This window comes from Ceratotherium simum, chromosome 4 (genome assembly GCF_057802395.1).
Source record: "Ceratotherium simum simum isolate JZ-2026a chromosome 4, ASM5780239v1, whole genome shotgun sequence".
NCBI lineage: Eukaryota > Metazoa > Chordata > Mammalia > Perissodactyla > Rhinocerotidae > Ceratotherium > Ceratotherium simum.
Window position 1 is genome coordinate 9,398,607 of NC_141903.1, and position 12,620 is coordinate 9,411,226.

Here is a 12,620-nt window from a genome sequence, read left to right on the forward strand (position 1 = left end):
CTAGTGGCTAAGTACGTGGACTGTGGAAACATACTACCTGGGTTCAAATCCCTCCTTTTCACCTTGGGAAAACCACCCAATCTCTCTTTGTCTTACTTTCCTCTTCTGTAAACTGGTAATAAATAATAGAACACTACCTTGTAGGGTTATTGTGAGGATTAAATGAGTTAATATATGCAAAGCACTAAGTACAGCGCCTGCCACAAGGTAAGCTCGGTGTGCATGTGAGCTGTTAAACTTGTCGTTAGTCCCTTGAGGCCCTGAGTTCCTGGAGGGCAGGAGCATTTGCTTCTTCTTCTCTCTGTCTTCAGGAAATGCTTGTTAAATGGATAAAGGTTTCTTTGTCTTGACAGAAGCATTTGATGATCCAACCCTTCCCCCAACACCCCACAATTTAGAGGAAGAGGTGATGGGGACCCGGGGACTCCTGGGACAAGCATACCTCGAACTTCACGGAGCCTGTCTGGGTGGTGTCGAAGGCATGGAAGAGGTAATGGGCATATGTGCTGGCATCTGTAAGGCAGAGAAAGGAAGGCAGGTCATGGGAGAGAGTGACCTCCCTCCCACAGAAGGGAGGGAGGTCACTTAAAACAGTAAGAAAGAGAACGGTGATGCTGGGGGACAGAAAGGAGAAAACTGTGGAGTGGGAATTGCTGCTGGTGTGAATCAGGACCAGTCTGGCCCTCCTGGGGTTTAGGTGGGAAGTTCTAGCAAGAGCCCAGGCAGGCCCTTGCCCCTCCATCCATCCATCCCCAGAGAAAAACTCTCCTGCCTGTCTGTGTGTATAATTCTTGGTGGGTGAACGAAATGTGTGGAGACGATGTTCTTCTGAGTGGCAGTGCCGTGGAATGAGCACTCACTGGGGAGCAGACAGACCTGGACTTGGATAGCAGCCCTGTCACTACATAGCTGTGTGACTACAGGCATCTAACACAACCTCTCTGAGCTTCACTTTCCCATCTCTGTACAATGGGATGTAGCAAGACCTATTTCTTGAAAAAGTTTTTGAAAAAGTATGTTAAACTTTTCACATAGTCACATCATTGAAACCATCATCAAGGCTGCCACGTAGTCAAAACTCAATGAAGAGTGGCTCAAGAGAACTCAACAAACAGCGATTCGGGGTCTTGCATGCGACGAAGCTGCCTCCCTGCTTGGGTAGCGGCCCTATACGGGGTCCCACACACAGGAAGGCTCCTGTCTGCTGCTAAAGAGGCCTGTGAGAAACAGAGCCCAGGAAGTGTTCGCTATGCTTGGATGTCCATTCCGTCAGGACCCAGGGGAGGGGTCCCGCAGGAGTTAGCTCCTGGGGGCAGGAAGTGTGGTGGCACGTGACACATGGAAGCCACAGGAAGAGCCACTGATGTCCCAGGCCCAAGGGGCCAGAGTGGGTTCCCGCCGGAGTCAGGCAGGGCAACAGAGGATCTGTGGGCCTGGACACTTGCTAACCTGGATTTATGAGCACAGTTTTATGCTCCCTGCATCTTTTTGGATGAGTTTATTTTGATAATTCTGGTGTTTACTAAAGTTCTTTTTTGACAGCTTGCCTCAGCTGTTGTGAGGGAAAGCCCGGAGAGTGTGTGGCACGACGGCACAGCTAACACGGCGAAGCTTTACCACAGATACTTACGGGACCTAATCCTGGTCTGCCGCTCGCTGGCTGTGTGATATTGAGTGAATTGCTTAACCTCTCTGAAACTTAGCTGCCCCATCTGAGATAACAGTATCTGCTTTCTAGAGCTGTTGTGAGGCTTTATAATACTGCTTTATCTCTCCTTCTCTCTTAGCGAGGGTCTATTTTCAGAGCTCTTTTCTGCTAAAGCTTAAGCAAATTCCACATCTTGTAATAAGGGAGAAATCCTGCTCTGAACTCTCCCTGACCTTCAGGAGGAGGCAGACAACAACGGAGCACGAACTTGGAAGAAGCTGGGAGGAAGAGAGGGAGCTGGGCAGGATCTTTCTCAAGGTTGGACTCACCTCCATGAGGGAAAAACTGAGCGTAGATCTGCTTGAAGGTTTCCTCGTTGACCACACCGCTGGGGCACTCCTGCGTGGAGGGCGAGAGTCAGTGGAAGGTTCTGAGGGCTGCCCCAGGAGAGTAGACCAGGCCCAGCCCTGAGGTCTAGGGTTCCCCGTGATCCCTGGTGGGCGGGGACTGGGCCACCACCTGTGTGCCTCCATGTCTCCAAGGTGAGTGGTCCGGAGGTAACCCCACCTTAGGACGGAAGCTGCTTTGCAAAATGATGAGATGTTATCAGAGGATGGGCATTGTGGGGTGGAAAGAGCTTGGGTTTTGGGACTAGAAAGACTTGGGTGTGGACCCTGGCTCAGCCCCTTATAAGCTGTGTGACTTTGGGCAAGTCAGTCTCCGATCCTCAATGTCCTTACCTGTAAAATGAGGCTAACAGTACTTTCTCAGCAAGGCTGCTGTGAGGTTTAATATATGAAATAATGTGGTAAATTAATCCATTGGCATTCAGGATTACACAGCAGTCTGTGTGAGCTCGGTTAGCAGACCTAACTCCCATCATTTGGGGGGCACCAATAAGATCAAGAGTGTGAATGTGTTATGCTAACACTAGAACCTGGGCCAGGGTGAATTCTCCAAGGTTGTGTCATCCTGTGAAGTGTCTGGGCTGTCGGCCCCTTTCCTGTCTACTGAGATTGCCTCATCCTTGCCTGGAGTCATTCTTTCTAGCCCAGTGGTCTTGCTCTCATGCCCTCTTTATAGATTCGGCCTTCTTTTTCCAATTACACATCTGGGAAAGCTCCCTGATGGGCCCCCGTGGCATTTGGGAGAGCTTAGCCCGAGGTGGGAAATCCTGCCTAAGCCTTTGGAGGCCGCGGGGCTCTTACGTTTTTGAAGCCTCGATAAAGGACTTGAAGTTCCCTCTTGGTGAAGTTGGTCTGGGCCTCAAGCTGCTCCAGCCCCTCAGGCCGATGGCAAACCATGGTCATCTCCAACTCATCTTCAATCTTATCTGGAACCAGAGGAGATGGCATTGGATTGGCTCACCTTGGCGGTCACTTGTCAGACCACAGTCTGGGCTGTCAGAAGAGTGTCATGACCCAGGACATAGGATTGTGGGCTGGGGGTCACACTGCAGATGACCTTCCTGTCTTGAACCCCACCTCCCTGCCCAGTCACTTTCTGTCCCACAATCAGTCCAGCCATTACTCCAGTGTGTCAGACGCCACCTAGGGAGGGAGTTTCGGCATCGGAGATAAACTGTTCCAAGTGGAGATGAGGGCAGAAGTGCTAAAACTAAGTCCATATGAAAACATTTCCCTTTCTTTCAAAATAACATCTTTGCTTATTCAATTTGCTGCCCATTAAACTACCTGAATATTCTAGAGACATAGGTTAGTGAGCGGAATGATTAACATCCTCCAAATAGCAAAGGGAAAGAAATCTATTTAAAAAAAGAGTTAACTCTCACCATTTGGGACTATTAGAGGAAGGTTAGCATCATTTAGCAAAGAGTTCAAATTATAGCATGTTAAATTTTAATTTAAAAATATGAATGTATTTTACAGTATTGTTTTGTAGTATCTACTAGATATCCCTAAATAATAGGAAAATGACTTAAATGGGAACTACTTTATATAAGTGAAAGCTTCTGAAGCATTTGAAGGGCTCTAAAAACTCTTGTCTTATGTAGTAGTTTAACTATTCCTCCTATGTGTACTACAAAGCACTATAATTTTGCACTAGTTATCTAGAAAGTGTCAGTCAATTAAAGCGAGAAATCTGCCTGTCTCCTATTGAATGATCACAAAATGCAAATAAGTGGAACTTGCAACGTTTTACCATCACAGAAGGGTAAGTGAGTGTTTTCCTCTGGGCCCTGCCAGAATGCTTTCTATAAATTTACTCCAATCAGGAATCAATTGCCGTCTAACCTTCTCTGCCCATTGTTGTCATGCAGACATTACCAAATCCATATATTGAATGACTGTTAATCTGGGCTGGTGAGAATAGTGATGAGATGGGCAGGCTGCTGGGAATGTACACACACCCCATGACGAGGGAGGGTGAGGAGAGGCTGAGTCTCTGTCTGAGAGAACAGGGCGAGCAGGACCATCACACTGTGTGCATTTCTCTAGTCAGTGTCAGTCTCTTCGCACCAGATTCTCTCTGCAATTGTCACTTTTCCTTTTGAGACTTTGATCTTAATACAAAAGGAATCCATCAAAGTGAGTTTATTTTGTACGTCTTCCCTAAGGTACTGGATGTTTGGGTAAGTTTCCACACGAGAGGCAGAAGAACTTGGTAACAATTCCCAATTGTCATCTTTCTCATGTGCAGGCAATATGTATCACCTTATCCTGCTGGGAGGAAGGCAGATTGTTCAATATAAATAAGATATTCTGTTTATACAACATCGCAGCAAGTGGCCAATTTCCTTATAATTCTTACAGAGCCTTTAATTATTGTTATGTTTGTAGCTAATAAGTTAAGTAGCAATTACCTAAACACTGCAGTGTTTCTATATAAATCAAAGGACCGATTCTCAAACAAACAAAACCCCCAACATAAGTCTAATTCAGAATACTCACAGATCTTTTTAACTCATTTAAAAATAGAAATCAAATAGTTGGTTTAAATTTCCTAGCACTAGATTTAATTGCAATTTTATTTTAAAAAATGCATACATATTTAACACTGTGGAAAGAGGTGAAAGCTATATTAACATGTAAATAAGAAAGATGGAAATGTATTTTTGGAAGAAATGATGTATTTTTGAAGGTGTCTGGTATGCCTTTCCAAGTTTATCTTATCTAGAAGTTTAAAAGATTTTTTTGCAGTATTGTCTTATTTCTATGAATCCTCCAATGACTGAATTCCTCACAAGCTCAGGGAAATCTCCTTGCAGAAGTTTGAGAGAATCTTTCTGATTCAGAAACAGCTCTTGCTTACCATCTCCTTTATTATAAATGCACTAAGTATTGAAATATCAAATATTAAACCCACTTCATTAAGGTAGAACTGAACTTTATCAATAAAGGAGTTTTTTGCTGTCTGGGCGGCAGGATCAATTTCCATATCAAACAGAATTTGTAATATCTGAATATTTGGATATCGACGGCTGAGATTTTGTTTTGTTTTGCTTTTTCATCCTCCTCTAATTGTTAGGCTGTGGTAACAACTGTTACGGTAGGAAATTCATGTCTCTGGGGCTCAGGATGCTGGGAAGTAGCCTGCATGCGAGGGGTAGGGGCTTAAGCCAGTGGTTCTCGAATTTTTTTTTTTTTACTGTGTTTCACAGTAAGAACTACAATTGACATCACAATCCAGTATACACATACAGATAAGCAAATATTTCGTGAAATAATACTTTCTCTCACTAATGTGGGATGCTCTGTATTCTCAATTTTAATCTATTCCTTTTTAAAAATGTGCAGATTGAGTCCCTGGGCGCTATACAGGAGGTCTCAGTAAAGGAAGGAGGGTGGGCCAGCTCCCTGGTTGCAGAAAGAGGAAACAGAATTAACAGGTGGGGAGCCTCCTTCACAGTTTCTTTTGAGGTTTGTTAAGAGTCTCAAAGGCCAAATGTTGCTTGTTATTATTATTTTTGTTATTAAAAATAATAATGGGCCAGTTGCTAAGTCAGATTGAGTTTGGATGACAGAGATCAAAGTTAACCCAGCGATTTAATACTATGATGATAACTTTATAACAGGAATAAATTAGATACTTCTGTCTGTAAAGCACTTTTAATCTGTAAAATGTCTTCATTTTGGTCCCGCTACAACGTTGCAGGTGGTTGGAAGTGGGGGACTATTATTCTCTCCATCTGAATAGTAGGAAGATGGCTGTCCTAATAGATAAAGGGGTTTTCTAACTGTAAGTACTTTCAAAAGAAATGGACTATCTATTACTGGGAAGTAGTTAAAGCGAGATAAAATAACCACCTGTTGAGGATGCTACACAGGAAATTCTCAAGCTGAAGGAGAGGTTGGAGAAGATGATCAAGATTAAGTGGTCCTTAATGTTTTGGGGTCACAGACTCTTCTGAGTGTGGGATGAAAGCTTTAGACCCTCAGAAAAGGAAAATGCACCTAACCATGGCATTTTACCTGTTATTTCAGTGAGTTCCTGTATTTCTTAAACACATGGAGCCCATGTTAAGGGCTTCTAGCACAGGAGATCTCTACCAAACTCTGCCACTAACTGGCTTTGCCTGAGTCCTAGGTCGTATAGCCAGTTGGTGACAGAACTGGACCTGGAATCCAGCCAGTCCAGGGCCTCTTTTATAGATCTGGCTTCCACATGCCCCTACAATGGTTTCTGCTTCCCTTGAGCACAAATTGCACATTGGTTTGTAACTAGCCTTGCAGTAGTTCTGCTCCTAACAAGCTCTGTGTCTGTGTACACGTGAGACCCTTAGATATGAATACTAGGAAGACCCAAGCCTTTGGTCTTCTCTCTAGTGAGGTGTCTCCTCTGTTAGGTCCATGACCATGACCATGACAAAAGGCCATGACCACGACCATCTCCTTCTCCCTGGACTGGAGAATAGCTTCTCCATCATGGGGATTCTGAGTTGGACTTTATACTGACCCATCTAGTTTTGAGGTTACAAAATGGTGGCCCTTGGCATGAACACAGCCCAAAGATAGGCCTTGTCTGGCCTATAAAATGTGTTTTCGTTTTCTTGGGGAATTAATTGCCAATATTTAAAGATGAAGGATTCATGTACAAGTTTGGATCCTCTCTTGGAAAATGGGATTATCTGACAACTTTGGTCTCAAACTTTCACAAGGCAACAATCTACTAGAGCTATGCAGTGGCTGTTCCCTCCGGGCAGCCAAAGCCTTTAGAGCTCCCTTCACTCTCCTCTGGCTCCCTTAATTCATTCATGCTCCCTGCCTGGCCCCGTAGGCATTTGAGCTTTTGGTTCCTGAGCTATGCTGCTAACCTCTCACTTGCCTTCCTCCTACCTCACACCACCCAGTCTACCACCCTCTCTCTCCCACTATTTGCTTATTTAAACACATTCCACTTTGTTTCACAAAAGACTTGAAGCTCATCATATGAAATAAATATAATAAAATAAAAAGAGATAAAGTAATAAGAAAAACTGCTTCAGAAAATGTTGATTAGATTAGGAGGTCAAGACCACAGGGAAAAGGAGAACATAGAAATTTAGGTCATTTGTTCTAAGCAGTTACTACACTTGAGCCACAAATTGGCTCTGAGCTTTTCCATGTGTCTTGTTGCCCATGAGAGGAAAACATACCATTTTCTTCTGGGAAGCAACTTGTCTCTAAAATAATGTTTCCAACTGTTTCTGTATAGGTGAGGTTTGCTAATAAGGGACACAGAAAGTTGGGGAGTGAGAAGACTAATTATAAAATATATACTTGATTAAGAAGTTCTTCCTTTGAAAGTAATGTGACCAAAGCAGTCAAGTTATTTTAAACATTTTTACCTCTCTGATACTGGTAATACCACCAGGCGATGTCTAGGAAAAAGTAAGAAGACATTTTACCAAATCCATTCATCAAAAAAGCAAAACACACTTTTATTTTCCATGGAGTTTCCGCTCTGAGGGTGTCCAGGTCACCGTCCAGCTTGAGATATGCGATGAGGTCTCATAGCAGAGCTGGGGCTGACCTTCTTTCTGTCTCGTTCCCGGGTCAGAACAGGCAAGAGCAGTGGGTCACCACGCGGTGCCCACGGCTCCCAGCAGGGGGCTCATTGAGCATGCCCACAGCCATGCAGCCATGCAGCCTGAAGAGAGATGGGATGGCGTGGGGCAGAGGATGCAGGGATGTGGATGGGCCTTGGAAACACCCGCAGGTTTGGTGGAAGGGTGGCTTATAAGATACCCTCCATAACGGAGGTCCCCTCGCCCCTCTCTGCTACTTTGTGATTTGAAGCTGCACATCTTGTAGGATTCTTTATTTGCTCATTCAACAACTATCAATGAAATGTCTACCATACATATATCTGTGAATGAAACAACTCCATTTCCTGCTCTCCTGGAGCTTACAATCTACACGTCTTTGCTTCTCTCTTCCCTTCTCAAGCTTAAGAAGTAACACAGATGCAGAAAAGGAAAATGGCTGTTGAAAACACTAATTAGCATGTGAGGACACGGGCAGAGTGGATGTAGGCGAAGTCCTCTGATATGCTAAATATAAGACATAAGAAAAACATCAGACCTGGAAAATCCTCCACGGCATGGTGGAGCTGGGGGGATACAGGTCCCAGAGAGCAGGAAACAGGGTTTCTATTTGCTGCTCTCCTGCTGGCCTTTTGGGTCTATTTGGGGGTCAGCCTGGTCTTCCTCTGAGGCTATTATTTGAATGTCCTCCTGTCTTCCCAGTCCCCTGACCAGGAGTGTGTCAGGCAGCCCAGCCACCACTCTACGTGTGTTTTGGTTACTCCCACCCCCAACCCCAGAGAGGAGGGGCTTGTTTTCCTGCTGCTCCTACAAGTGGTGGTGTAGGTGGGTGTCCAGTGGTAAGTGTTCTTGCTCTTATTGCCTGACCTGAATCCCATGGAGGAACTTATTTTGCTGAATTTAGTTGCCCTCTTTTATCACTCTGATTAAGTAGCATTTGTATCTATTTACTTTTTCTAATAGACTTTATTTTTAGAGCAGTTTTAGGTTTACAGAAAAATTGCACAGAAAATACAGAGAGTTCCCATACACCCCACCCTCACAGTTTCCCCTATTATTAATATCTTGCTTTGATGTGGTATAACTGTTACAATTGATGAACCAAGATTGCTATATTATTTTTAACTAAAGTCAATAGTTTAAAGTTCACTCTTTGTGTGGTACAGTTCTATGGGTTTTGACAAATGTATAATGTCATGTATTCACCATTACAGTATCCTGCAGAATAGTTTCACTGCCGTAAAAAATGCTTAGGTAGCATTTTCACAGAGATACATCTAAAAATATGGATTGATATTCTCTGGCACGCCAGGAATGTGATACATATTGGGATAGGGAGGAAAAGACATTATGTCTGTTCATATGGAGTTCTCAGACTGGTGGGGAGACACACACATGGACCAGGATTACAAACTCACATGCCAATAGTAGTTGGTAGGTAATTTAGATGAGTCAGGTGATGGGCGTTCAACTATAGAGAGTGGTGGGGACTGAGAACTGGAGACTCATTGCCCCATGAAAGGGAAACAGCTATTACACACCCAGTTGTTGTCATGTAGAATTTAGGCCCAATGAATCCAGATCTTTAGATTTTTCAAGAGATGTTACAATTAGAGATTGTTTGTGTCCTGATTCTTAGCTATTATCAATGAGTTTAACATTTAAAACATACAGCATGGGCCACCCATGATATTCCTGTTTGTAGGATGCTGTGGATTGCTAGTCTGGAACTCTTCAATGACAAATCATTCCAAGCAAGGTGGACACGGCTAAGACACTGGGAGCCAAGAGGAAGAAGCTCTTAACTAATGCCACCTCGATGACAGGGAACGGGAAGGGGTGGCAGGGACGGCTTCAAGGGGAGGTGATCATTTATTTGAGTCTTGAAGGAAGAGGGGACAAGGGAACAGCATATGCAAAGACACAGAAACTGAAAGACCTGGGAACGGTGAGCATTCTTGTAGCAGAGCTGACATCTCACTGAGAACAACTAGAAAAGGAGGATTAAGAAAAAAATTGCATCTGTTTGAAGGCATTGGAAAGCTAACCAAGGTAGCCCGCACTTTAGAAGCCACGACTCTGGAGGGAAGAAAAACTCATTAAGGTGAGCCTGACAGTCAATGCTGCTTTTCAACTCCAAGTGTATGCTGAGTTATAAGTGGCCTGGGTAATGAGGCTGACAACCCGAGCAGAAAGGGCCTGCTGAGAACAAAGGACGTGAGCAGAGCTTTCAGCAATCTGGGAAGACAAACGTGGGATCAGCTCTACTAAGACATTCAGGACTTGAGGGGCCAAGACTGGAGGGGCCACAGAGAAAGGGAGCACAGAGAAATGAGCCTGATAGCTGAGCTGCTCATTCTCTCCAGGCTTTTGATAATTCCTAAGTGACAGAGGTCAAGAGAACCTAAGCAAAAGCCATAGCCAGAAGGTTGCAGAGCTTCCAGCAGGCTCACAGTGTTGGGGGGTAACTGCTGGCCTTCAGGGAACTCCTAGGAGGAGGGTTTCCGGGAAACACTCAGGCTACATTCTAGGAGCGAGGGCAAATTAGAACTAGGTCAGTCTGTACAAAGACTGAAATTCAGCCTCGAAACAGCTCAGTCCCTATTTGGATTAAGTTTATCTGCCTCTACTCTATTAACTTCCAGAAGCTGAAGGCTCCGCCAGATCGTTTACAAATTTTTTATCCTAAGGTCCACACTCATGGAAAATTTGCCAGTCATGTTGAGAGACAGACCAAGAGAAAAAGACAGAATATGGTGATATAGTAATAGATCTATAGGTGAGCTAGATATTGGACTTATCAAGCATGGGCTTTAAAATAATGGTGAAATATGCTCAAGAAAATAGATAAAAAGATGGAGAATTCCACCAGAGAACTAGAATATATACAAAAAGTAAATTAAAAATTCTAGAATTGAAAAATATATTATCAAAAATTAACAACCAAATAGATCAGTTTAACAGCAGGTTAGCCACAGATGAAGAGAGAATTAATGATTTGGTAGATAGGTCAATAGAAAAAGATACAGACTGATGCACAGAGAGAGGAAAAAAATGGAAAATACAGACAAGAGCATAAGAGACATATTGGACATGATGAAAAGTTCTCACATATGTGTAACTGGAGTCTCCAAAAGGGAGGAGATAAAGAATGATACCAATGCAATATTTGAAGAGATAACAAATGCTAATTTAAGAAAATAGATGAAATATATCAAGCCACAGATATCAAGTCACAGATTCAAGAAGTACTACAAACCCCAAGCAGATAAACACAAAGAAAACCACACATAGGAACATCCTAGTAAAACTACTGAAATACAAAGACAAATAGAAAATCTTTAATACAAGAGAGCAATTTCAGATAAAAACCAAACCCTAACTAAATGCTGCTTGCAAGCATAAGGACCCAGCAGAGGTAAAAGTTAAAGGCTGGAAGAGGAGACAGCAGCCAAACCCAAATCAAGAAAAGCTGGCATGGCTATTTTCAGATCAGATGAAGTCAACTCTAAGGCAAGAAGCTTGGCTAGAAAGAGGGAGTTTTTGTAATGAAAGGGGCCATCTACCAGGAAGATAGAACAATTCTAAATTAGTATGTGCTAATAATACAGTTTCGAAATACATACAAAGTGAAGGCTGACAGAACTGAAAGGAGAAATAGCAAATTCACAGTCATAATTGGAGATTTAAAAACACCTCTCTCAGTAACTGATAAAACAAAAAATCAATAAAGGTAGAGAAGATAGGAGCAATGCAATTAACAAACTTGGCCTCGCTGACACACTAGAGCTCTCTACCCAACAACCATAGACTACACAGTCTTTTCAAGTCACGTAGAACTTTTACCAAAATTAACTGTTTCCTGGATCGTAAAGCCAATCTCAACAAAGTTCAAAGAACTGAAATGATTCAGAATGTTTTCTGTCCTGAGTGAACGTAAGCAAGAAATCAAGAGCAAACAGAAAATAAGGAAATCTCCAAATGTTTGGAAATCAAGCAACACGGTTCTAATTCTTAAGTAACCCACATGTCAGAGAAGAATCTCATGGAAATTAGAAAGTATTTTGAACTAAATGATAATGACAATATGACGTATCAAAACTTGTGGGATGCTGTTAAAACTATATCCAGACGGAAATTTAAAAGAGCATGACATACTGGAACTGCAAATAATTTACATGACAGTGTGCATAAAATTGAGTGCTGTGCTTCCTCCTGAAATCATATTTCTAGTGTTTGCAATGGTTCATTTTCAATGCTGCCTAGGCTATGTTGGTTATGTTAGAGACTATATTAGTGATGGCATGCAGGCATTGGAAATATAATCTCTTCTCTCCCCTAAACACGGTCGGTTGGTTTATTCTGGATGAGTTTAGCACCATCTTTCTGATTGACGACTTACCCAATATAATCAGGGGTGAAGACCCTTGTTGGTGCCTGCACAGAGCAAAGCAGGAAACAAGTTCCATTTGGTTCTGAAGGGTAATCCTGGAGGCTGGGATTCTTACAGCTGAGGCCTGGAGGCGAGTCATAAACTCACTCAGACACACACAACTCACCAGCTCTGAATTTTTATAAACTTAACAATGAGTCCCGGGAGTGCTAGCTGAGGCTTGATAAAGATTTTCTGAGTGTTCCAGACATTTTTTCAGTCTTCTTGGTTCAATAAAACTCAAATCATGTTTTGCTCCAAGCATTTGTTCTCTTAATCTTGAAACCCTCCTGCCCCTTTTAAGCAAGATTGAATTTATACATTTCTCATTCATTTACACCGCAGTCCTGAAAATGTTCTGAAAAAACAGAGTCCTACAAAAAAAATCTTTCAGTACTGCTACTTCCATTAGATGAGAGTTTCCAGATCAAATGACTTAGAAATTCTTCCATAGATAGTGTATTTTAGTTCTCTGATCTTTCTTCCAAAGTGAGGGTGTTTTCGAGCGCAGCCTTCACATCAGCACACTGGCTGGGGTGTGAGTGCACCTCACA

The 12,620-nt window shown here is 42.9% G+C and overlaps 1 protein-coding gene across 3 annotated transcripts in view; it reads right to left on the bottom strand.

The window, feature by feature from the left end:
* The window catches only part of KCNIP1 (potassium voltage-gated channel interacting protein 1), a 230,026-nt gene that overhangs the window by 17,308 nt on the left and 200,098 nt on the right, over nucleotides 1-12,620 (bottom strand). For all 3 annotated transcript variants that reach the window (XM_087429438.1, XM_087429437.1, XM_014786109.2), the window contains exons 2-4: nucleotides 2,857-2,981; nucleotides 1,978-2,047; nucleotides 443-513 (exon numbers count right to left, since the gene is read on the bottom strand). In XM_087429438.1, the coding sequence (XP_087285564.1) occupies nucleotides 443-513; nucleotides 1,978-2,047; nucleotides 2,857-2,981 (266 nt within the window). The remainder of the gene's footprint in view (nucleotides 1-442; nucleotides 514-1,977; nucleotides 2,048-2,856; nucleotides 2,982-12,620) is intronic.